Consider the following 27,181-nt stretch of genomic DNA (forward strand, 5'->3'; position numbering starts at 1 on the left):
CCTCTTTGGCTAGTGTTTTGATACCTTGCTAAGGGCCTGATTTCATTTTGAACGTTTTCATCTAAACAGGCGGCCATTCGAAGAACTATTTCCTGTGCCGACAATATTTATTTATTTATTTATTTTATTTATTTATTTATTTATTTATTTATTTATTTATTTATTTATTTATTGCGAATACTTTCAGGGCCCAAAGGCATTACAGAAAAAAGTGGTATAGACACAAACGTGTGCAGTGAAAAAACAGAAAAAGAACGTTACAAGGTATTTTACAAGGCGGTCTTGAATCCTTCGGTACGTGCAATGGCAGCAAAGGGGGAGGGAAGGTAGTTCCATTCGGCGGTTGTTCTTGGGACAAAAAAAATCAAGATACAAGTTAGTGCGACACCATGGCAAGCTTACTTTGAAAAGTTGATCGGTTCTAGCTAAAACTTAGCGATATGGTGAAACAAGAGCGACTTACAACACTCGTTTGCAGTGGTAGATTTTATTAAAAAGAGTCAGGCGGGAGGATTTACAGCGGAAGGAAAGGTCCGGTAAGTAAATTATTATTTAACAAAATAATATGATTCCTAAAGGTCGCCTTTTTGACCCATCTCAATACAGAGCAGACGTGAATTTTTTTTAACATATAATTGTCATGTTGGAATCTATCTGAAGACAAGATTTTGTTAAGCATTTTAGGGAATGCGCCGGAAGTGTTCTTCTGCATCGCGTTTTGTAACGCAACGTTTAACTGTATGCTAGGCTAGGCAGCGGGGCGCCTAGACCCCTACCACGCGACCCACGACAGAAATTGCAGGCTTAAGCATGCGAAATAGTACAAAGAGCGCAGCATAGGTGATAGATTGCGTTCTGCTCAGTGTGAGTTTCCATTTTCCCGGCTGTCTCTTTAGTCTATGCGATACCTAATAAACGTAGGGTACGACTGCCGTAGTAGAATTAGGATTGTTTCATTCGTTTCTATCATTCTTTCCTCTCTCTTCCGCCGTTTTATAGCAGTTAATAGGCATTCGACTATATATATCAGCAGTGGAATAAAATATCCTGCTTGCGACAGCCTTTGCACTTGGCGTAGGAAGCTATTTGTCATCTGATAATGGCATGACCGTGTTAATGGTGCGCGAAGCTTCGCTTTAGGAGTATTTAATGCGCTTGCGCAAAACGCAGGACACTTTAGCACAACGCAGGTTTGTGGCGGCCACACTCGTGGTCCTGAACTTAGCGTCCCAGCGCAAACACCTAAGACGAACCACGAAAGGAAGACACAACACACACTGGCGCTGACTAACAAATTGTAAGTCAGCGCCAGTGTGTGTCGTGTCTTCCTATTGTGGTTCATCTTAGGTGTTTGCGCTGTGACGTTAAGTTCAGAATTATGTACCAACTAGGCCCAAATGAAGTTTTACTGACACTCGTGGTCTACTCAAAAATTCAATTTGTTAACTATGAAGCAAAACATAATTTCAGACGAGAACGTTGAACTTAATAGATACCACCCATATTACCTCCACTTGTGACTGTTGGAAGCTGTTAAGTGTTAAAAAAGTCCCACTATACTTAAGTGCAGGGGTAGTATTTTGAACGCTACCAATGAGGTACAGCTCATACTGGAATAAATCGTCTCTAGGTACTGGCGCCAAGCATGAACTTGTGCACGGACCATCACGCTGGATGTAAATGCTCTCCTTATGACTCATCACAGTGAAGATAAGATCGAAATTTATCTAAAACTTGTCTCTAATAGACAGTACGTGTGCGAAAATTTTGTGCACCCATAACGATGCACTGGCAGACTTAGTCGCATATAAGGTCATGAAGCAAAAATATTTTGTCACCATATCGAACCAACAGACAATGAAGCAAAAGAAAGCATTAAAGAAGTTAGCTGTAGCTGAAATCGAAATGTAGGATATAATAAAGACGACAAGGAAAATGGACGAAAAGATAAGGCGCCGCCTGTGGCAGCCGAACCCGCAACCTCCGCATTACGCCTGCATTGCACTACCATTGACTACGACGATGGCTATCAAACCGTCCACTAACTTGTGGTAATCAAAGAATATTTTAGGTCATTCATGTTTACGGAGAATGCGCTTGCTCGCTCTGGGCTGTCAGTCCGAAGGCACTCCGTAAAGTAGGCCGGGCCATTGGCTCGCTCAGAAGCAATGGATCGGAATGGGTTGCCATTATTGTGGGTATTGATGTTCGCGATAAGTCACAAGCGAATTTACATGCGTTTTGTTCAGTAGTACAATAAGCAAACTGAAGAATAACTGCTTCAACGCAAAAGCAGGAAGTGCATAAGGTTCATTGCTTACTGTAAGTAGCTTTCGATATTAGTAGACAGGAGTGTTTAAGGAATCTGAAGTGTTTATTACAATATATTGCATTCCCTACAGCAGCACTTCCGTGCTTCAGAGTTGCTAGTGCATATTCTGACAGCTGTACGACTCTCTATGTACTACACCGGATGTTTTACATTTGCAGGCGCCAGTTGGTCTACAAGGATTCTACCAGAACCAACCCTACAAGAGGTATGCTTTCTTGAAGCTCCACATATGATATATTTTTTCACTTAATCTCACTAAGATAATGGAATGCAGTTGCACCTCTATTATTAATCTGCAATTGGAAATAGAGACTGAGTATATATCGGTTTGAGACAAAAACCAAGCTAATTATGTTTCTCATATTAGGACAGCTCCCATTATGCGAAGGGTGTCGTACTGTATAAAACACAAGGATTTCAGCGATCTCTAGAAGTCATCGCGGCTAATTATATTGTGATGCAGTCACGGTTAAGAACCATACATTGCGGAAAGTCTAACGCAAAAATTTACTATAATTTGGCGAACTTGTGCAGCCCAAGAAAGACAAGTCACACAGAAAGCACAGCAAGACTGACGAGCACAGTCGTCGGACGTCGAAACCTCATTCACGGGTACAGTGCTCGGCTATTTGCACGTGACTCATCGTACATTACAGCATAGTCACTGACAATCGCGTGCGTTCCAGAATGTCCACCAATATTTGGTTCGTGCAAACAACTTGATTCGAGAAGATTTTTTAGGTATAGAATAAGCGAAAACATTCCACATATTTGAAAATATTTCGGGGGTCTTGCACCGTGTCATGACATTTCAACAAGGGTACTCGGTGAATAACTGTCCCTGGAAGATACCAAACATTGCCCGCGCCTCAACAGGATCCAACAGAACTGCAAAGTGCTCATTAATACTCCTTAGTAACATTAGCAATACAACCCGACAGGAGTATATGCACTAGTGGTCTACGAAATATTCATTTTCTGCCGTCAAGAAAAACGTATATTGCCACGTAACCATTATGGAAAAACATGAAAGCATGAAACTGGAGAGTCTTCGAAGCATGGAACTTCTATTTCTGTAGTTTGAACTGCGATAAGCTGTGCCACCTTCTCAGATTAAACACCGCAACCATTTATTTCCTTCTCAAAAGTGCACACGCTCTAACATTGAAGTTTGTTTTAGGCATGAAAGGCTTTAAGCTCGAGTTGAGGGCGACCTTCAAGCGGCCTTGAGCCAGAAGCGTGAGCCTTTATCTAGGCACTCAAACGAGAACATCCGGGCAAGCTGCGAGAACAAATCCATATCACCCGAAACCTCTGCACAGGACTGCATTATATACGATAGTTCCTCCCTAAACAAGTTACATAATAAATATTGCTTCCGAATTCTCCCTAATGCATGTCCACAAAATCACTCAAAGTGCAACTTCTAGACAAGGGTATTTTTATTTGTCATTTGCAATAGCGACGTTCAAAAGCCGGATACAGGGCACCACACACTTATTGTCTTTCGGCGCTGAGCACTCTTATGAAGGCTAGCGGCCCGTGACCTCCGCAGTGCCGGTTTTGCGTCTGTCGCAGAAACTAAACGCGACAGCAGCGTTCGATGCGAACTAAAGCAACATTCTTCTTTTTACTCTTCTCTTTATTGCTGTTTTTAGCGCGCGCGCCTCTGGAGCCCACCATCTTCTTGTTTCTCGCTTTGTCCGCTCCCATAAATTTCAGTAACTTCCAGCCGCGAAAAGTTGAACACACTTAATTGTCTTTTGCGCTCTTATGAACGCCAACTGTCCGTGAGTTCCTCGGCGCCATTTTTGCGTCGTCTCGAGAGATGGCGCCGCTTCTGCCTGATGCCGCGTTCAGGGTCTCACCGCAGTGGCTTACCGTTTATTGCGTTCCGCTGCTAAGTACGAGGTCGTGGGATAAAATCCCGGCCTCGGCGGCCGCATTTCGATGCCAGCGATTGCAAGAACGCCCGTGTCTCGTTTGTGCATTGGGGGCACTATAAAAATTCTCTGGTGGTCAAAATTATTGCGGTGTCCTCCACCACGGCGTGCCTCATAGTAAAGTTGTGGTTTTGGCACGCAAAACCCCACAGTTCAATTCATTCTCCCTATTGCCAAGAAGCGCGCTCTTCCAGCCTCACGTCTTTCGCTGCTTGTCGTGCGGCCTTCAGCCCGTTTGCTTCTCGTAGCTGGACAGCGTCCATATGGACCACTGCACAGTATGGCATGATGCGGTGTATTCCGGAGTGCCGTTATGAACACGCACTACACCCATTTTAAGATTGTGGCTAGCATCATCTCGAACAAATCTACTTTCCCGTTTGCCATTTCATGTTTTCATGTACTCTCGCATAAGGGAGAGACAGCAATTTTTTGCAGTTTTCTGAACGCCGTGGCAACAGAATGGTGTTTGTTAAAGTGGTAGGTAGCATGCCGTTTCGATATTCGCCCACAATTTAAGGTATAGTGACGTCACAGGATGTTCGATCACTTGGTAAAAAACTGAGAAGCCTAATCGCTGCTTCGCATAGTTGACATGTTAACATGTGTGGGCTATTCTAAGAAATAAACAATAACAGTTCTTTATTGAAGATTCATATTACTCCAATGAGCAGAATATTTCTCGCTGATGTAGCGCCCTGTATCACAGCGAAGAATCGGTTTATAATTATCTTGATTGCAGAACAACAGCAACGCAAGCAAACAGAAAGATTCAGAGCATGCGCCAACGATTGTTGATATGTTACTGTTGATAATGAAATTTAAACGCAATGCATCTTCGAACATGTGTCATAATTTATTACTCCCAAAAAGACAAAGTTAAACTTGTACGCAATCTCCAGAACTTTCTTGATTCGGACCGCTTCTAATAAATAGGTTGAAACTTCGCGCCTGTCTTCGTCGGTTTTTTATTCTGTCCTTGACAGTAACTGCTGTACGAGCCCTGTGGTAAATACCGCCGTTTTACCATAGCTACCCTGGAGAGATTCTCAGCTAAAGTTAAAGTACGCAATGCAAATTTCAAATAAAATAAATTATTAGGTTTTACGTGCCAAAACCCAGATCTGAATATGAGGCACGCCATAGTGGCAGACTCCTCAAATTTGGAGCACCTGGGGTTCTTTAACGTGCACATAAATCTAAGTGCACGGCTGTTTTCACATTTCTCCCCCTGCCTACCTTGGCCTTGAAGCAAGCAGCTCTGGATTGTTTGCACACTTTCTACTTTGACCGCGTCCGCATATATACGGATGGCTCTTCCACCCAGACCAGCTCCACCGGGGCAGTGGTTATACCATCACGATCACTAAGCATCCGATACAAGATTTCTCACTTGACAACATCGACCGGTTCGGAGCTTGTTGCCCTCCGAGGTGCCGTAGATTATATTAACAACCAACCGGCTAATCGGTGGGCAATATTCTGTGATTCAAAGGCGGCCTTACAATGTCTTCTGTCATCTCTTCGTCGCGGGTCGTGTGAACAACTAGTGTCGGAGATACGAGAAATGCACCATCGTATGATAGCGAAAGGACACGACGTCGTGTTTCAGTGGCTGCCTGGCCATTGCGGTATCTCCGGCAACGACCTCGCTGACGAAGCTGCTAAGAAAGCACATGAAGGAGCAACCCTTGTTTCTATACCTTTATCGCGGACTGACGCAGCCCAACACTTAGGCAAGCTAGCGCACCGTATGACATTGGAGAAGTGGCACACACCTGATTTCGCTCAACATCGATTGCATTCCCTCGATCCATCTATGCAACTGCGGCTGTTACCAGGGCTTCCGCGTAATGAGGAAACAATGCTGTGCCGCTTACGCTTGGGCGTCGCATTCACGAATGCATATACGTTTTTAATTGGAATGGCTGATAGCGCCGAGTGCAATGCCTGCGGTGTCGAAGAAACTATAGACCATCTACTGTGCTACTGCCCATCATTTGAAAATGAAAGACAAGAGCTCTGCACAGCTCTCAACCAGTTAGATAGAAAACCGTTCACCTTGAACAAGATCTTGGGACCATGGCCTCGCATATCGCAGCTACAAAAGGCCACAAAAGCGCTGCTGCGATATTTGAAAGATACAGGATTGAGTCAGCGTCTGTGATCCGGACTGAGTGACTGAACGATATCCCCGGTGGACTTTCTCTTCTTTCTTTAATCTTTCCGTCCCCGTTTCCCTTTCCCCAGTGTAGGGTAGCCAACCGGGCTCAGTCCTGGTTAACCTCCCTACCTTTCATTTATCATTTGCTCTCTCTCTCTCTCTCTCCCCCAGTGAAATGGGGCCGCCGTGGCCGGGATTCGATACCGCGACCTCGTGCTTAGCAGCCCAGCACCATAGCCACAAAGCAACCACGTCTATAGTATGCGCTATACACGACCTTGAGCACAGTGGTGGTCTGAACTGCATTGCTGAAGGACATGAGGCCGAAATATCTTCCATCACCAACTGGATAAACAATTTCTTCTCTGATTTTAAAATTTTCACATTGAGGTCTCCAGAAATTGAGGTCTCGGCGCGAACCGCTGCGTACTCTCTAGCCTGACACCGACGCCATTGTGCGTACAGACGTTGCTGTAGCCGTCGCCACTCGTCGTTCTCACGCTGCTCTTCGGGAGTCCTAACTATGCGTGGCCTTTCCATAGCGCTATTACGACAAACATGGACTCAATTGCAGGGCGGCTTCTTCCTTTGCTTAAGAAAGTGCAGTGACGTAACTCCCTTTTTCGTATGCTAAAGTTACCGCTTCCTGGCAACTGCAGTTTATGTAACTCTGATGTTTAAGAAAAAACGCATGCGGTGAATGTTACGTGCTTCCCGTTGTTCGATGGCGGCTCATCACCTATCATGTGCTTTTCACACTTTTACATTTCTAAAGAAGAGAATACCGGGGTGTGTCTTACATGCATAATTCCAAAGATGATAGGCACTTTTCGCTTCAATTAGTAGAACGGTTCTCTGTCGACTGTTATCTCGACGGAGACGAAAAAAATACCGGCATCCGAGTCATATACAGCTTCACTGTAACAAACCCTCCCTCCAAAATATGGTAGCAGAAACACGATATAGAAAACATGCTGACGTGATTAAGCAAAAAGTTAAAAATATAGCTGACGAGCTTCCACCTGAAGAAAGAAAAGTCGCAGTTTCGCCCGAGAGGCGAAGCATCGATTGCGACAGCAAATGAGTGTACTGCAGTACGAAGGATAGTAGGTTTATAGGCCGCATAAACTTGTGAACATTTGCTTACTAACTGAATTAACAAGCGTGTCGTCACAAGCACCAGGCAAACATGAACACATCACACTCGATGACCGCGGACACTCGCTGTCAAAATGCTGGAGTAAGGATGCGTACGGGGCAGCAGCAGTCAGCGAATTGAACTTCTTGTTGCCTATCACTCCAACGTAGATTGAGCAGCCACAACACAGCGCACACGAACCTATGAGCCGTCAGCACACCTAGACTCTTTCCTCCATTGCAGATTGCTTTCAAGATAGGGACCGCAAGGCCGCGCCATGCGCAGTTGTTGCTTAGTTGTTACGGGAATAGAACGCCCCGTATCCCTACCCTCTCCCCGCTGCTATGCATGCAACGAAAGATGGCGTGCTTCTTCCTCGCTTTACTCCCTTGCGTGCGCCAGATTTAGCCACCATGGTTGGTTCACGCATTGCATGTGTTCACTCGCGCATGCGGCATACGACGCGCGATGACGAGGTTATCGCTGTTGAACGTTATACAGAACATTGTCTTGACGGCGACAGCAGAAATGCACCTAGAGGGCGCAAATAATTGCTATCGCAATACACTGGCGGGCATCCGGGCTATGGGTAGAGCAGACGGTGTGGAGACCCATGTTGGCGAGTTCTAGGCAGACAACTGCGTGGATCAAGGAAACAGTGACTGCAGGTGAGTCGGAGGAGTGCAGTCGAAGACCGCCGTATAGAAGATCTCCGTCTGTAGTCGGACGATCCTCGTAACATCGCCAGTGTTGTTGGGACGAGGATTTCCGGCACAGGAAAATGTCACCGCGGCGCCTGGTAAACGGGCAAACTGTTGGTCGATACGTCGGCTTTTTGCGAGTTCAAGGTGGCGGCACTCTATAATAAATCAGTCCACCTTCGCCACATTCTTGAAGGCGAGCAAGCTGAACGCGTCATCGGCAGTGCCTTTCGAATGTGGGAAACCTTGTCTGGCACAGCCATGTGTGCGCCAACTTTCTCGCATAAGCCAAGACATCTTGAATGTACGTGACGTAGGGCTCTGTCGAAGTCTGCAAGCGGCTGGACAACACCCTTTTCACGGCAACTTGGCGACTGTTAGGGTAGCCGAAGAAGTCCCCGAGCTTTTGCTTCAGTGTATCGCAACATGTCAGTGCATCTTCGCTTGTCCGAAACCAAACTCTAGGTGTGCTACCGATGTAAAAGGCTACGTTGGCGAGCATGATAGGCTGCCACCGGTTATTGGTGCTTACGCCTAAGTACAGGTTGATCCAATCCTCGGCATCTTCCCCATCCTCTATGGAGAATACGTTAGGATCGCGGGGAGCGGAGAGTGCAATGTAGGTCATCGATGTGGCAGCAGGTGTCGGAGCCGGTTCGGTCGAGCGGTCGATGCCGACAACCAATATGGAAGGCTCGACGTACCGTCCACTGTGAAGCTCCATGCCTGACGAAATAGAGGGAACGTCCACCTCTACCAAATATGTTACGCGGGAAGACGTAGACGAAAAGCTATATATATAGATATATCTAAAAAAATACGCCGCACTTGGCTAAGAGGCAACAGCACGCGCTAGCCTTTAATCGTCGTCATCATCTTCACACTACTGGCCTCTTGGTTATCGTAAATACTGGTCCGTAGCAACATGAAACCATTCGATAATTTGGCACCACTGCTGAACCCTAGCTTGGTGTGTATAATTTGCGAGTATCGACTGTTAAACGAACATGTGTACACATATCATAATATCACAATTCGTTTGATTTCCACACACGTAACATTTCAACAAAAGTCCTCAACATTTATTTAGGTGCATGCATATACAGGGTCTATTCTGAAAGTAGTAGGACTCATTTAAAAAAAGTTATTCATGAGAATACCACAAAAGATTAGAATATTTCAAGGTAGCACCATTCCGCATCTACACACAGCTGCCAACGAGTTTTCGATCGTAAATTGGTCACCGTAAATACTGGTCTGTAGCAATATCAAAGCATTCGATAATTTGGCATCACTGCTGAACACGAGCTTGTGGTGTATAATTTGCGAGTATCGACTGTTACACGAACATGTTTACACACGTTATAATATCCTAATTCGTTTGACTTCTTCAAATGTATCATTTCAACAAATGTGATCAGCATCTAATTAGGTGCATGCATATCTTGGAACTTCCTACCCTCCGTTTAAATCTCCGCAAACTTATTACTTAGCGCACTTGTTTGAAACAGGGGTTGCTTGGATGGGCACAGCCTGCAGCTATTTGAAGGTGGCGATCGTGTCGGACATAAGCCACCCTGGTAGCACTTCGACCGCTGCCCATGAAATATCACATACGTAAGTGTTTTACTGATGGCCCATTGAAACCTGAGAGTCAGTGATTTTCTATGTAGTTGATCATTTTTCATGCATGGTTGACACTTTTACAAAAATGTTTCCCTCCATTTTCACTGGTGCATAGGTGATTGCGGCCACTGTGGCAATGAGCTGTGTCGTGTGGCAGTTTCGAAAACTTCACGGCAAAGTGATTTAGAGCTGATTTGGCGCACTGTAAAGTTTGTAGTTGTCGTAAGGATAAAGCTAAGACACCTAGACTGCTTCGGCAATGTGAATAAGTTAGGAAATTATACTCGCACTTCACCGAGCTCCAATAGAAAGTCCCACGGTTCTTAAGCGGATGTTCTGCCAATGGCGGAACTACTGCTTTGCGTTTTCTGCCTAAATATATTGCGCTATAATTCACCTGACGAGAAAATAACCTAAACGGCTTCCATAAACTCAAATGTAAAAAATACAGGTTTCTTTCGTGTACTGTTTTAATTACTCAGGGGCAAGTTATGCAAGGTTTTTGTTAGGTCTCTATTAACATCTGGCCGTTGGTCTCCTGGTTGCAAGGTCGGCAAAGCAGACTAATATAGGCGTATGGTTGACGCACTGTGGTCAAAATTGCCATTGCACCACTGCGGTGAATGTTTGTTTGTTGGTTTGTCACGTATGTTTTATAGGTCGCAAAAGCTATTCAAGTGTCATATATGATTCGAAGAATGTTCTAAAGACGAAGAGTGCTTCGTTTTGTGGAACAGTTGCTAGCTGATAACTTTCAACCCTGAATAAGTTTTAAGACAATCGGGTTCAACACAATTACTAGCCAAACTTTTCCCTTTGAGGAAAATAATAGATGTGAGTATTACAACACATTTTTTTTCTTTTTGGCGTAATTATTGTGTTGGCCCGAGGATCGTTGCAGTGCGGGTAAGTAACAGAATCAGAATCATTTTATTCATGACATAAATTGGGATAATTACAGCATATGTATATACAGAAGGAGGTCCCGTAGTTAGAATCTGAAATGGGACCTCGTGTGCATAATGACTAGGATTAATAATCCAAACAACAATGGCAACATGGGAAATTTGAGAGTAAAGGTTTTAGGAGACAATACATAAAAGAACAGAAAGCAGCATATGAATGTATTAAACAATAACAATGCTTGGGATTAGTCAACAAAAGGTGAAACTACAAAACTAACTTAAGAAGACAAAAAGTAAAAAAAAAAATGCGGGAGAGAAATAGAGAAACAAAGTGAAAGTTAATAATACAACTAAGCACATCATACACAATACAAGACACGAATAAGGCTTCAGCGGGACATTGAATAATAGAAATCATTTACACATTTGCATGTTTAACAGAATAATATAGCGCATAATACGGTGCAATGCAATTTATTAAACACAAATCACATGTCACACCAGAAGAAGGGAACAAAAGAGAAAATAAGAAGCATTACCCTAAGGCCAGTTACAGGCACTGCATAGGGATGAACAATGCATAATCAGACAAGAAACCTAAAATTATTCAAATGTTGCAAGAAGTGCGCGTAACTGGAAGGTCAGTACAAGATAGTACGTGTAGAAGGCTGCATAACGTGTGCGAGAAAGCGGTGAACATATATAACTATTAATATCATATATTACTCATATTTTCAATTACTGTTAATAACCTCATTATAATGACATTATTATGCCAGCTCGATACATGCACCTTCTTCGCCTGACAAGGGGAAAACTTGCATGTATAATATATTCAGCGTCTGCCGGCCATGAGCTCCACCTTTAGGAAGCTATGAGGCTGGATGTGTCCGTGATCTGCCCTCATTCCGCAGTACATTTTCAGTAGCAGCTAACGGAACAAATATATATATATATATATATATATATATATATATATATATATATATATATATATATATATATATATATATATATATATATATATATATATGTGCGCTGTTGTATAGCCTCCATGTTCAATGCACGTTGATAACATTTTAACATTTCTTCGGCGTTCGAAAATGCCAACGTCGTGTTAACTTAAATCACATGATCCAGAAATTAATAATTACATTTGTACAAACATTAGTTCCACATGGCATACCTATTCACATTCTTCATCCCTTACGCCCGTTACAATACCCGTGTAGAACCCAACAGTACGCAAGTCATGTAAATTCACGCCGAAAGGGATGCAGTGGGAAATATGCCCTTCTCGTAATACGGTGCAAGGCACAGTCGTCGTATGTCGTCACACACACTTAAGCTCGCGTCGAGCACAAAACTTCCCGATTGGCACGAGTGTCTTGGTTTACGTGGTAATGCTCTGCGAAAGTCCAAGTAATGCTGGATAGCCAGCTACCTGCAAATTTTTAGCATAATATATAGCGTTCCAAAAGGGATTCACATTCAAATGCAGAACCAGCGGAGTCCGCAGTAGTGCCACTGATTTTCATGTCTTACCCAAGCAACTTGAGAGGCAGGTGCAAGTAAAGTCGCCAAAAACTATCGAAGTACTGTACGGATGTTTCAGAAACATCTGCACCGATGTCACACCACAAGATGTGCGTGGAACAGACCAGACTTTCGAAAGGGCTCCATGGAGGTCTCGCGAGCTCGAAAATCCTCATGGCCGAAATCGAGTCGTCAGCGTAATGTCTACTGACAACAATGGCGCAGAACCAATAGCCTCTCATTTAGAGAAAGCGCAAGCAAAAAACTAATAAAAGAGAGTGTCCATTCTCACCTGATGACAAAAACTGAGACTGTTTTTGTTTTTCTAACCGGCCGTAGCCTTGTCTATATTAAACTCATTACTGTCATGGTGGGAAAAGAGGACAAGGTTGTCGACGGTGAACACGAGGAAGACGATCTGAGTACGCCTTTATTAATGATCCAAGTTCCTTATTTCTTGCTGACTGCACAGAATGTACTTGTACTAAAACAATTAGATAGCCTGAATGTGAACATTCGAGAGGTAATTTCATCAACCTAATCAAATCAGAATATTAAGATATATTTTGATGACATTTTCCCCCCCAAACTCTAAGTTTCAATCAGCCACTTTTTAATACCCTGTCGCCAGATTACATTGCACACGTACAAATCAAGGCAATAAATCAGTTTGTATCTTTGTTTAGCACACACCTCCGTGTTGTGTACTGAACAGCTTCCTTGGTCAACCACCTTCATAGAGTAAAATGGCTCATAATTTTTCATATTCTCTACAACTTTCCGATTGACACTTTCATCTAAATATCATATTTGAGACGTTGATTAATTATTAGGGCTTAAACATGTAATTAGGCGGATCGCAAAAAAATCTAAGCTTCTCCATGCGACGCCAACCAACATTACCTTCGTTCGGTCTAGCTACGTGGCATTTGCATTTATTTAAATCTTAATGCACGATAGTTGGGACACACTGTATAACCAATGGGAGAAAAGATATTCACATGATAGTTCGGGCACCCTGTATAATCCGTGGTAGAAACGATATTCTGTGATGTTCTGTGATGTCCTGTGAACTTCATGAACATTTACAAGTATATACTTACAGGCTAGGAGCTGCTCACGACGGAGAGGGAGCCAGCGCAAATTGCCCAGCCACTGATCGACATCTAATGACTCCTTTTCATCAGTTGAGGAAACCAACCTTCTCGCTATGTAGCCTGGCATCCATCAATGCATTTTTGAAGTAAGTTTCCTGTTCGTCACACTTTGTGCACGTGCGATCATTATGAAGGCAATACAAGAGCGTTCCGGCAAGTTGAGAACTGAGACGAGCGTTCGTTACTCAATGAATCTGTGCAAACGAAAATGCAAGCGCCTGTCAAATCGTACGTATTTTCTAAAGACAAAGCTTTGCACTCTCACTCTGTATTGCTAACTACTGTAAGCTATGATGGCGGTACTTTTATTTTTTTCCCGCACTCCCTTTAACCCCTTCAGAATGTTGATAGTTTCTTCACTTATACGCATCTTACGTATTCTGTTTACGCAGGACGCCTGAAGCCATCTGCTTGTTCGGGCAGGCAAATACCGGCAAGTCACGAGTGAGGCCCGTCCTTGATGAGAATCCACAACTTCTGCAGCAAAGGCGTGAAGCTTGCCAAAGTTGCCTGAGCGAGTGCCAGCATATCGAGAGTATTAAGGTGCGATCCTTCCTCATATCAAAGCATCATAGATCTACGGTATAGAAGCTGCGCGTACCGATTAACAAAACTAGCACGCTGCAACTTTCAAATTACGCGTGAACGTTCTTGTCGTGTCGTAGCCATACACACAGACATATATACATGATGTGTCCCAGTTAACCCGGGTCCAGAAGCTTCCAAAAAAGGTGGCGTCAGATACGACGATAGGATCAACGATGTTTTGTTTGCTTTCGCCCTGTGCATATTGATGAATTTTTCCAAAATCATTCATTGGCAATAAAGTCAAAACGAATTACTGTGCTTGCAATATCAGCTCATATGCCAAATTGCGCAACGTGCTTGAAAATGTTATGTTAAACATTTTCAAGCTCGTTTACTCCATAAACATTTACACCTGTTATTCTTGTCGCATCTGAAAGCTGGGGCGCAAGACGATAAAGAGATTGCTAAGTGAAGGAGATCCCACGCCTTCCGCGCGCAAGACAGCAATGGTCTTAAAACAAGTTTCATTGAATTAACACCAGTCTATGGCTGACTTGGTGACCACAAAAAAGTGCGAAGGCACCGGCGTAGCTGTTGGCTACCACTTTCACACGTACTCGCATCATGCTGTTTATTAGGGCATTGCTCAGCAGTGGCAATAAAAAAAATCCCACTGCAGCGAAGCACAAAATAACTTGCTGCAGAAGCCATCTCACGAAGACTGTCAATGGTAATTCACTCGGGTCGGAATCTCAGTGACACATGTTCGTCGGATAAGATAAGAGCAGATTGGGTGAGGGAACAAACGCGCGTTAATGACATCTTAGTTGAAATCAAGAAAAAGAAATGGGCATGGGCAGGACATGTAATGAGGAGGGAAGATAACCGATGGTCATTAAGGGTTACGGACTGGATTCCGAGGGAAGGGAAGCGTAGCAGGGGGCGACAGAAAGTTAGGTGGGCAGATGAGATCAGGAAGTTTGGAGGGTCAACATGGCCACAATTAGTACATGACCGGGGCAGTTGGAGAAGTATTGGAGAGGCCTTAGCCCTGCAGTGGGCGTAACCAGGCTGATGATGATGATGATGATGTTCGTCCAATGGTTCGTTTCGAATCGAGTTCCCTAACGTCTGCAACGAACAATGCAAGGGTGCCACATTTTATCCCGGCTAGGATACCAAATACCAAGAAAACCACAACAGGAAAGCCGCAAACTTCTTCCGCTTAGCATTCGCAACAAAATTCACGTGGCCCCAATTCCCCGGAATATGCACCCTGACCGTCATAAAGGTCGACGAATGGCAAGAGCACAAGCCCTGGCTCGCCTGTTTGGCGATGACAAATCAAACACTCCAGTCCTATACACCGACGTGGCCCGCTACCCACAGAAACGCACCCTATGTCTAGTCGTACTAGATAGTGCCGACATTCTGAGAGCTTCGGCCACGCTCAACACTGTGGACAGTGACACGGCGGAAGAGGCTGCTATTGCCCTAGCCATCGTACACGCTTCAACCATGCCGGCGCCGGATGGACCTATCACAGTGGTCACTGATTCTCAGACCGCCTGCAGGACTTTGGCACAAGGGAGGGGACACACTACACACACCGCATCTTTACATCATTACACCTTACAGCGTTACACAGGGTGCGTATCGTATGAACACCTGGACACGCCTCTCTCCATGGTAATGAACGCGCTAATGCGGTAGCCCGAGAGCTCGCTAACCGGGCGCCATTGGAAGAGCTGTCCAACCCAGACGACGCACCAACAGAACCACTGAACTACACTGAAACTCTACAATATTACAGAGATACCAGGAGACACTTTCCTACACCACATAATTCCCTTAATCGAGAAGATGCCGTCGCGTGGCGACAGCTCCAAGCTAATTCATTTCCCTGCCTCTTTTATCTTCACCTCTTCCACCCCACACAATATCCCTCATACTGTCCCTACCGTGGAGCAAAGCCCACAGTATATCATTGCACCTGGGAGTGCCCACACCCTCCGGCCTACTCCCCTATTCCTTCACCTTCCCCTTCCTCCTGGGAGACTGCGCTGACCAGCTCAGATCCGCAAGAGCAGCGACGGCTGATCCGGCGGGCACGCGGAGTGGCGCGAGCCAATGGGGCCCTGAACTAAGGGCTCCACCCTGCGAGGAAATCGCCCGAACTCACGATAAAGAAATGTTTTCTCTCTCTCTCTCTCTCCCTCAACACAGCAGCCCGATGCGTCGGCCATTCGACCCCGGACTATCACTGACGCTGGGAAGAGGGGTAACGGTTACATATAAACACACATAGACACAAACACAACATCGGGCTGCGGCATAAGTTACTTTAAAAATTATAACCCAATAAAAAGATAGCTGCGAATGTCGTCTGGACAGGAAATGATTCTGCTGGTCATGCGCCGTCCGCATGCCAGAGGATAGGAGTCCTTCGAAGAATTTGAAACTCCCGTAGTTGCCGACCACGAGGGAGGGAGCGCGCTTGTCGTCTGTTTGCATGAGGCACCCGCTGGTAGCACTCGTCCCTACCACAGCAGTGGCAGAAACTCAACTATTTCACTAAATCTTTGTTGGGGACAAAGATTTGCTCCTTGTGCTCCCTCACTCTGTTATGACTGTTGGGGAGAACGGGGCGTGTATGCCTATTATTATTTTGAACGCACACCACACTTTCTCCCGGATGGTAACACGCTGGGCATCATATCTCCTTTAGACGTAGAAAACCTTTTGGCCCTGGACTGTGGATACTCCGCAGTCATCACCTGCAAGCTCGGACACAGGTACCACGCTTGACGACCCTCTTGACAGTATTATTGCCCGTGACCTCCCCTCTTCTTAGTCCGAAGATCTTCGCCGCTCATTAGCGTCCTACCACGCTGTTCTTTTTATTTTTCTTCCATGTATCATGGCCAAACATCACTCGTAACCTATTCCATCGATACTGGGCATGCCAGACCTATCCATGCGCCCTTACCAAGTATCTGCTTCCGAACGAGATGTCATTGAAACAGAAGTTGAGAAAATGTTGACTAAAGTCATCATTCAACCATTTGCGAGCCCTTAGGCGTCCGCTGTAGTGATTGTCAGAAAACTACAAGAGCTGGCGGTTCTCTATTGGCTATCGGCATTTAAGCAAGGTTACAAAACAGACGTCTACCCTTTGCCGCGAATTGACGATGCACTCGATTCTCTTCTAGGCACGAGGTACTTTTCTTCCATAAATCATCGGTCCGGGTATTGGGATATTGCCGTTGGCGAGCACGATTGCGAAAACAAAGATTGTGAAACATTCATTACACTGAATAGGTTCTACCAGTTTAAACTCATGCCGTTTGGGTTGTGTAATGCTGCAGCAACGTTTGAAAAAATGATGGACTTCCTCCTTCGCGGGCACAAGTGGTCTATTTGCTTATGTTACCTCGACGATATCGTAGATTTTTCTTCCCTACATTGCTCATTCCTCTCCAACGACTATCAGCTATTTTGCAGCAATTTTGCAGCGCCCGGTTTCAACTAAACTACTTAAAATGCCATTTCGACCACTGACCCTGCAAAAGCAAGCGCCGTTACCAAATTTCCAACATCCCGTTCTACGAAAGCCATAGGATTGTTTTTTGGCCCCTGCTCTTACTTCGTCGCTTTGCGAAACACATTCGCAGCTATAGCATGGCCTATCACATGCCTGCTCAAGAAAAACGTTCCTTTTATGTGGGGTCCTGCACAAGCGCCCACCTTTTCGCAGTTCATCGCACTACTCACTACGCCACCTATGTTGGGTTACTTTGACGATTATGCTCCCACGGAAGTCCGCACAGGCACCAGTGGCCATGACATCGGCGCTGGTCTGGCTCAATATCAACGTGGTCCGAACTGTGGTATGTCGTGTGCCAGCCGCCTCCTTTCTGCTGCTCACTGAAATAATTCTACTAAAGAGAGAGAGTTCCTCGCTCTTTTATGGGCCGTCGAAAAATTTCGCCCTTATCTGCAAGGCAGACCTTTTACCGTCGCCACTGACCATCACGCTTTCTGCTAGCTATCTTCGCTCAAAGGTCCTGCGGGTCACCTTGAATGATGCGCATTGCTTCAAGCATACCCGTACACAGTCATGTACAAGTACGGTCGTTTGGATGAGCATGCCGGCTGCGTTTCCCAGGACCCCGTCCATGAACCGGAACCTGCACTGAGCGACCACAGTCTTTATTTGCTTGACAAGTCTGAGTTCTACATTGCTGCTGAACAAAGCCGTGACCCAGTCCTACGCAAGATTATCGACCGTCTCAACTCCCAGGCTCCTGATGCATCTCCACCTCTTTCTAGTGCACTGTGAGATTTTACATCGTCGCAGTTTCCTTTCTTAAGGCCCAGACCTGTTGTGATGCCGACACAGCTCCGCTCAACGGTAGTGGCCATATTCGTGATGAGCCAAGTGCGGGAATCCTCGGCGTTTCGCGCACTTACGTTCACGCACGCCGCCGGTTCTACTGGCCAGGCAGTCCCGCTGGGTGCATCGTTACGTTGCATCTTGTGCCTTTTGTCAGCGCCGAAAACAGGCACTACATCCGCCTGCTGGCCATCTCCAGCCTCTCGGCGTTCCATATGAGCCCTTCGTTCGCGCCGCCCTCGACTTATTTGGCCCATTTTCCCTGTCTGTCTCAGGAAACAGATGGGTCGCCGTCGCTACAGACTATGCGACGCGATTCGTGATTGCCCGTGCTCTTCCCACCAGCTGCGCAACCGAAGTTGCGAACTTCTTTCTCCACAACGTCACTCTCCAGCGTGGGGCACCTCGGCAACTCCCAAATGACCGGGGCAGACAGTTTCTTTCAAGGGTCATCGAGAACATTCTACCGCCTTGCTCGACGGAACACATACTGACCACGGCGTACCTTGCACAGACAATTGGCTCGACGAAATGACTGAACCGAGCAATTACCGCCATGCTAGCAATGCGTGCGTCCGCCGACCACAAGGATTGGGACACTGCATTGCCGCTTGTGACATTCGCGTATAACACGTCAACACATGAGACCCCTGGTTATAAGCCTTCTTTTTCTTATTCAGCCGAAATCATATGTTAAAAATGAACACGTTGGTGCGTTCTTCCGTGTGTCCCCTACCGACTATGCTCGAGAGGCCATTGCACGTGCTCACTATGCACGTCAAGTTGCCCGCGTTCGTTGCAGCGAGTTTCAGGTTCACAAGCAATCTCGGAACAATAGCCATCACAGGCTTATACACTTTACCCATGGGTTCCTCGTCGTCCTCTGGTCCCCAGTGCGCCGTGTCGGCCTTTCTGAAAAGCTGCTATTCCCGTACAGCGGCCCATATCAAGTGCGAGGTGATCCAGGTAACGAACCTATCGCTCCACAGTCTTCGTCTCCATCGGCTCAACCCCGTACCGACACCGTGCACGTCGTCCGCCTAAAACCTTACCATGTCTCAAACATTGCTTCACCTTGTGTGGATAGGATAGGAATAAACTTTATTTGTCCAACGGTTGTTGATGTTGGTGCCCGGGGCTAGGCTGCCAGGGGTCCATCGCCCGAGGAAGATCTTTCGAGATCCTCGGCAACGGCCCTGGCCCGCTGGACGGCCCACTCCTGGTCTTCGGGTGCCTCGCTGTGGAGGGCGGCTTGCCATCTCTCAGCGAGGCGCCCCGCTTCAGAGGGTTCCGCTGTTCTATTCCCCCTTCCTCGTTGTCCTTGTTCCACGTGGCGTTGGCATTCCCAAAGCACATGGGCCATATCGGCCCGTTCGTGCTCGCACCACGGGCAGCCGGGCGACGGGTGCAGCGCGGGCCACAGGCGGTGCAGGTGGTAGGGGTTGGTGAAAGTGCCCGTCTGCAACCGTCTTAGGTCGACCGCCTGGGACCTGTCTAGACGCCCGTGGGGTTGTGGATATTTTCTTCTTTCGTTCCTGTAGTGACCAGTCACCTCTCGGTACGTTGCCGGAAACTCCTTGACATCGCAGTCGGCGTCCGCGTGATCCCCAGCTCCGTCCGCCGCGATTTGTGTTGTATTGGTAACGACAGCGGCCGCGTCAGACGGAGTGGCAGCCGCCGTCGTTACCGGTCACTGATTCTCAGACCGCCTGCAGGACTTTGGCACAAGGGAGGGTGACACCCTACACACACCGCATCCTTACATCATTACACCCCACAGCGTTACACAGAGTGCGTATCGTCTGGACACCTGGACACGCCTCTCTCCATGGTAATGAACGCGCTAATGCGGTAGCCCGAGAGCTCGCTAACCGGGCGCCATTGGAAGAGCTGTCCAACCCAGACGACGCACCGACAGAAACACTGAACTACACTGAAACTCTACAATATTACAGAGATAACAGGAGACACTTCCCTCCCCCACATAATTCTCTTAATCGAGAAGATGCCATCGCGTGGCGACAGCTTCAAACTAATTCATTTCCCTGCCTCTTTTATCTTCACCTCTTCCACCCCACACAATATCCCTCATACTGTCCCTATTGTGGAGCAAAGCCCACAGTATATCATTGCACCTGGGAGTGCCCACACCCTCCGGGCTACTCCCCTATTCCTTCACCTTCCCCTTCCTCCTGGGAGACTGCGCTGGCCAGCTCAGACCCGCAAGAGCAGCGATGGCTGATACCCCGATAAGTAAGCAAAAATGTAAAACCTCATACCCCGTAAGCCGGAGACCAGCGAACAGTGCGCGTATTCTGTGGAATCACGCACACAACATAAAGAACAGCATATGTCTCATTAAACAAGCTAAAAATACATCCGAAACACATCATTGATAATAAGGCACTCGTGACGGTAATGTGACGCACGCAGCGCACCCCGCAAGAATTTCCCGCAAAGAATATTGTTGCGCTAGATGCCACAGCGACGCCAGCTTTCGCCATAGGGTGTCACTTCCTTAGCCTCTAATATATGCAATAACTAGCCGGCAATGTTGCTGCAGCACCGCTAGGAGCATCGGCATGCTGTGAAGTTATCACTACTCCCATTTATGTCATTGCTTTAACATAGCACTATCACCATTACTCTAAAGCCATGAAGCATTCCATACCACCCTCAGCCATTGAAGTGATATTTTTCAACAGTTGAGCTGGTCATCCACCTTCACAGAGTAGAATGGCTGAAGTCTCCTAGATCAATTAAACGTCCAAATTTGTGAGCTGCCACCTGTTTCTTGCAACACCAATTCTATTAAAGTTCACTTGGATTATATTTTCCCTAAAAATGCAAAGTCAGTATCTCACCGCATCCCAAGCTCTATCTTAAATGATTACTTTTGCGCAAACAGATCAAGATGGCTAGAAGCCACTAACGCTCCACAAAATTAAAAAAAAATTGTTTTGGGATATTTTCTTCCGTTCATGATTGGTCGTTTTCTCTTCGCCTCCTGGACTTCGTAGCGACATTCTAGCGAAATTTTTAGCTGTAATTCAAGGCCTCCGTAAACTAAGTAAATCAAGACGTTCCCCAGTGGTCGCGATGGAGTCTCGGTCTTTATGCTCCTCCCTCACTGTTTCTCATGGCTCCCAGGGTTTGCGAGCTTTAAAAACGTTAGTTCCCCCTCATTTCGCATGGATTAGATTTGTTTTGGTGCCATAACATAAGGACCTATTTCTAAACGAAATGGAAATTTTTTCGGCGAAAACAACCCTGAATGGCCTATTCATTGAAACCTTACTAGCATCTGCTGGGGGCTACATTTTGGAAGCAAATTACTCTGCGTGAATTTCATGCCTCTTCCTTGACGAACTCGTCAGATTTTCAGCAATTTTCGCATTATTGAAATAGTAATATCTCCCAAACGCGGGCTCCAGAAATTGCAATCACTAGACTGCCTGCCGAATACTATTTCCAAATTTTTACCTACTCAGAACTGGCCTCCCTCCTTCATTGATCTGCCCGCCTTGCGAGGTACATGAAGCTGTAGATTACTTTCTCATTGATTGTCAAAGATATCCTAAACTAAAAAGAACCGTTGAAAGGCCGTTCAGCCTTCTTAGACATAAATGTTCCAAATGTACTATCATTGGTGCCTCGACCCCTTGGAACACAGACAGGAAGGTTGGCAATGCCATTGAGGATTTTATTGCAGGGTCAGAAAGATGTCGACTACGAAATCAAAACTTATTTTCACTTTACTTCTACAAAAGCGCTTAGGTTAGCTCTATTTTTGTTTTCATTTATTTCTGAACTCTTAATAATTCCTAAGCTAGAATTTATAGATTACTTTAGTTACGTTATTTCGTCATTCTGTTTTCTGATGCTGTCTTGAACTACCCGGCTCTTCGCCAATCCCCCAGAATGGCTATGCGCTACTTGCATCTAGGCTCTACATCTAATAACCAGCGAGACAAAAAACTTCGTGTGCTTTAATTTACTAGGCCATAAACATTGCTCACTTAAATTAATTGTACGAAATAAACACAGCATAACGTGGGGCACAGAAAAAAAACAAGCAACAAAGATTACACGTGCGACCATCGCACGCGCAATGCGAAGACGTGGAATCGTTTAGCAGTCTTGAATCTATCTATCTATCTATATCTATATCTATCTATCTATATCTATTTATCTATCTATCCATCCATCCACCTATCTATCTGCCTATCTATCCATCTACATATCTTTATATATATATATATATATATATATATATATATATATACATACCTATCTATTTATCTATCTATCTAGCTGGCTGCTATCTATCTATCTGTCTATCTAGCATCCTAAGACGACTAAGCGACCCAAGTTATCTTCCTTGGGCCACTGCGTATGGGCTCCTGCTCACAATGCCATCGTGTTCGATCCGTCGTGGTCAATTAAGCTTCGGGATCATGTTTTCGTCACGCCGTCGTCGTCACGCCTTCCAACCCGCATCCAGTAACCGTCATTTCAGTTTTGACATCCAACTCTCGTGACGCCATCGTGGTCACACCATCGTCATACAGTCGTCATGTATTGTTTGTCACATCGACATAGTGCTGCCTTCGTGGCCATTAAGTGGACTTGTTCAGAGCTTCAATCAATTTTCATCAAGTTGTCGCCCTCATACGTTCTACTCCGACCCAGTGGTTCAAGTTTACTTTTTTGGAGCACTAGGTATGTGCTCATGGTTGTGATGCCGTCGGGTCACTCCATCACGTCATTCCGTCCTTGTGGCCTTACCCTCGCGTTCTCGTCGTTCCCAGGCCTTCTACACCACACCCACTGGCCCAATTTATCTAATAGCTTGGGTCAATAGGTGTGGGCTTTTGGCTGCGATGACATCCTTGTCATTGCGTTGTCGTCACACCGGCTTCGTCTTTTCATCTCGACAATCTTTTTCCGTCATTCCATCGTTATCACACTGTTACCAAGAAGCACTGATTAAACCACCCTTGTCTTGCCGCTATCCTCAGACAATCGCTATCATGCATACGTTGTCAGACCCTCATCACCATGCCATGGGTCTTAGGTCAACATCATCATACCGTTTCCATAGTACACTCATAATTTCGCCAATGTCATCATACCGTCATCATAATGCTACTGTCATAATGCCGTAGTCAAGCCATCGTCGATATTGCGTCATTGTCATACAGTCGTCGTCAGGCATTTGCTATTATATCGTAAACGTGCTGCCATCGCGTTAATTCGTCGACAGTGTATGTCGTCGACAGTCTAAGTTCGAGATCAGACTCTCGTCATGCTGTCGTTTTACCAATGTAATCCTTTAGTAACGTCGACCCGTCGTCGTCATAACACCTTCATCGATCCATCAATGTCATTCCTTGTTCGTCATTTTATCGTGACCATTGTGTCGTCAATAAATCGTGATTACGCTGCTGTTGTTATATCATCGTCATCATGCATCCGTTGTCAAACCGTCATCGCCCTGCCACCGTGGTCGAGCAATCGTTGTAATTTCAGCATCCTCAACCAGTTGCCTTCAGTTTATCATCACGGGATTGCCATCTCATTGTCCCCATACCATCGTCATAATCGCACTGTCGTTATACACCATCATCATAATTTAAGAATTGACATCACGTTATCGTCATGTACTGATCGTTTCACTGCCTTTGTCATCCCATCGATATCCTTCTTTCTTTGTCATTCCATCGTCAATGCGTAGGCGTCATATAGTCCTCGTCATGTTACCATTCACATAAGTGGTCTTGGCAATCGGCTGTCCTAACAAAGTAAGACATTATTGCAGTATTTGGGCATATAGCCAAAGCAACGAAAGTCTCTGAACCGCCTCTACGCGTGTTAAGTAAACCTAAATTCAGGAATGCTGTCTGTCGCTACATTGCTCAAGTGCTATTGTATTTGCGCCGACAGTCATCGTGAGATTAGTTCTGCTGTTGTTTTTTTTTTTTGTGCGCGCTATCTCTAGGGGACATTAAAATATTGTCGTTAAGACAGTAGAAGAACTGGTGTTGTCGTTGCCGTCCAGCCAAGAGCACTGCTCCCTCTACTTTCTCAGGATTCTATTCATTGTCCACAGCAAAGGGCCACCAAGAATACTGAACGCCGACTCTAAAATGCTTACAAAAGATCTCCATGGACACTCAGGTCATTCAACGAAAAAACGCCCATTGTATTATGACTCCGGTTTATATGCTACTCAATAGGTCTCTGAAGTATATGAAGAGTGGTAGTCAAAGAGCTAACTTTATTAGCTTTGTGTTTCTTTTTTCATTTACGCCGCGCTGGACAGTCCTGCGCTTCCTAGCATTACAATTTGCCACTTGTTTGTTTCACCACACAGACCAAAAGGCCATGCTACTTTCGTTGCACCATTTCCAACCGAAACAAGAAAGGAGCCCCGATTGAATATTATCGGTATGATCAAGACGGCACGCCCTGCAGCATTGATGATCCTTTCAAGGTAATTGGTATTTGTCTATGATTTGCATTTACCAGTACGAGTTTGCTCGAAATAGAAATAAAAATATGTCTACAACAGTTCTTATGTTAGAGAACTCGCCACGTAATCACTAAAACCAAGTAGCATCCACATTACCTTGGGTAATTCGGTTTACACATATGCTTCTGAAAATAAATGTCGTTTACACTGTCATTAATCTTTAGTTAAGTACACTGCTGTAGAAAAGTGTAGCAAGCTTCGTACAAGGATACATATACTCATGATTACACAATGCAGAATATATAAAAAACTACATGTCGTGGGCATGTAACAAACGAAAAATTAACCAAAGAAAAATAGGCAAACACAGCTGCAGCAGACATCTGCGTAAAACGAAGCATACTTAGTACGATTTGCTCACGAACCATGCAGGTCTGAATATGAGGTGTGGGTTTTCAAGGAATAAATATAAGAATTAAAAATCAGCATGTTGTAGGAAGAAATGATTCTCTTTGCAGTGAAATATAGACAGGCGGGATATTACATACACATATTTGCATGCAGTGCATCATATACCTGTTATTTGTTTCAAAACTTCAGTGGTGATCCACAGTGTCGTATTGCACTCGTGGTGTTTATGATGCGTCAGTTTCTTCTACTGCAACTGCGAATCGAAACACGCCAAGCGACTCAACGCACTGGCTTGGCCGAGAGAAAAGGTGCCACTTCTCGACGCATGCGTCCTCGACATCGTGGTGTCAATACGAGGTTCGTGTGCTAGAGCTGCTGTGTTCGAATAGTGCCGTCGGACAATTTTAGGATTGTCTATTTAAATGCTTACAGTGTCGTACCTTGTTCAATACGACGAGTTCGCAAAGTCCCAACGCCGATTTTGAAGCCAGAAAGCCAAAGTTTAGGCAAATCCATGTACTAATCATCATTTGCATGCTGGCTGAGTCGCTCTCCTTCCCGCTCCCGCAGACACAAGCACCACTGTTCTCTCTAGTAATTATTAGAGAGGTTGAACGTCCACTGTTATCGCAAATACTGGCTTATTGAACGATGCTTGGTAATACTGAGTACCTATCTTCTATTCCAGAAATGCAAAAATGGAAAATGCCAGTGAGGAAACAAATATATGCACTCATTTGAAGACACTGACCTTGCTGTAAACATATTTCTCTTGGTTTAAATAAACGCAAAATCGATGCTTTCGCTGTGGTACTTATTTGGGAAATAAATGCCTCCAAAACAGGCACTGTTTTTTTTATTGTCGTACTTAAACACATACACGCCAATCTAATTACACTCAATTACAACCAATTACAATCCAATTACAATCCAATACACGCCAGTCCAAATACTATGACATAACAATTGTGTGCGCTTCATGACTGATCTATTCTTACGTTGGGCCGAGATAAAATTCTAGAGGTGAGTGTCATTGATAGGTTGTGAAAATTCTTAATTCCTGTCGTCGAAATAAGTTACAGTCCAGCCTTTATCTACCGGTTCTTTTCATATCCGTTCTATCCTCAACTTGCAACGTTTACTGCTAAGCGGCGAATAAATGATCAACTGGCGACAACGTATTGCTTTACTTCGGTTTCATTGAAGTCGTTCAGGCCCTTTTTCGGTGTATAACACCCATGCTGGACAGCTAGCATTGATGTTTTGTTTTCTAGGTCTTGGTTGTCGGAAAAGATTCCAAGTTATTTATCTATTCAAGTTTCCCCTGAAGGCCCACTGCTTGGGAGATTGCGTAGGTGGTCTGGCATAAATAAAATTACAGCACTGTGAATGTGATTCCAAGCAAATCCTTATATACAATTTAACGCTGCAGGCGTATACGAAATGCATTAAAAAATACACAAGAATACGTAAAAAATCGATATACCTATTGCACATATGTGTACACGTATACACGAAAAACAAACAAACGTAATAACTCGAGTTATTGGTTATATGAGAACGAAAAAAGAGCACAGCCGAACAAAGCTAGAAAGTTCCGTAACAAATTTATTTTATTTTTATTTGTAAAATACCTTAGAAGGCCCCTACATGGGGATTGAGTAAGGGAGGCGTAAAATCAAGTACGTACAATCTAGTAACAATAAAAAAACACCAGCCAAGTGGACAGCCAAGTCAGAAACATATTAGCTACATAAAGCTGCATATAAGTACAATAAAAAGGAACTCTATAAGTTTGCAACAAACGTATTACAGTGCAAGAGAAAGGTAGGAAAAATAATACAGAACAGTGAGTGTGATATCAATGGT

General features: G+C 45.1%; 1 protein-coding gene across 1 annotated transcript in view; it reads left to right on the forward strand.

Moving 5' to 3' along the window:
* Positions 1-26,115, forward strand: part of LOC129381885 (uncharacterized) — a 38,163-nt gene extending 12,048 nt beyond the window's left edge. The window contains exons 2-6 of the mRNA XM_055065110.1: positions 2,491-2,537; positions 13,451-13,588; positions 13,895-14,045; positions 24,803-24,922; positions 26,001-26,115. Coding sequence (XP_054921085.1) covers positions 2,491-2,537; positions 13,451-13,588; positions 13,895-14,045; positions 24,803-24,922; positions 26,001-26,027 — 483 coding nt within the window. The 3' untranslated portion in view covers positions 26,028-26,115. The remainder of the gene's footprint in view (positions 1-2,490; positions 2,538-13,450; positions 13,589-13,894; positions 14,046-24,802; positions 24,923-26,000) is intronic.
* Positions 26,116-27,181: the final 1,066 nt, after the last annotated feature.

Source organism: Dermacentor andersoni, chromosome 10 (genome assembly GCF_023375885.2).
Source record: "Dermacentor andersoni chromosome 10, qqDerAnde1_hic_scaffold, whole genome shotgun sequence".
Classification (NCBI taxonomy): Eukaryota; Metazoa; Arthropoda; class Arachnida; order Ixodida; family Ixodidae; genus Dermacentor; species Dermacentor andersoni.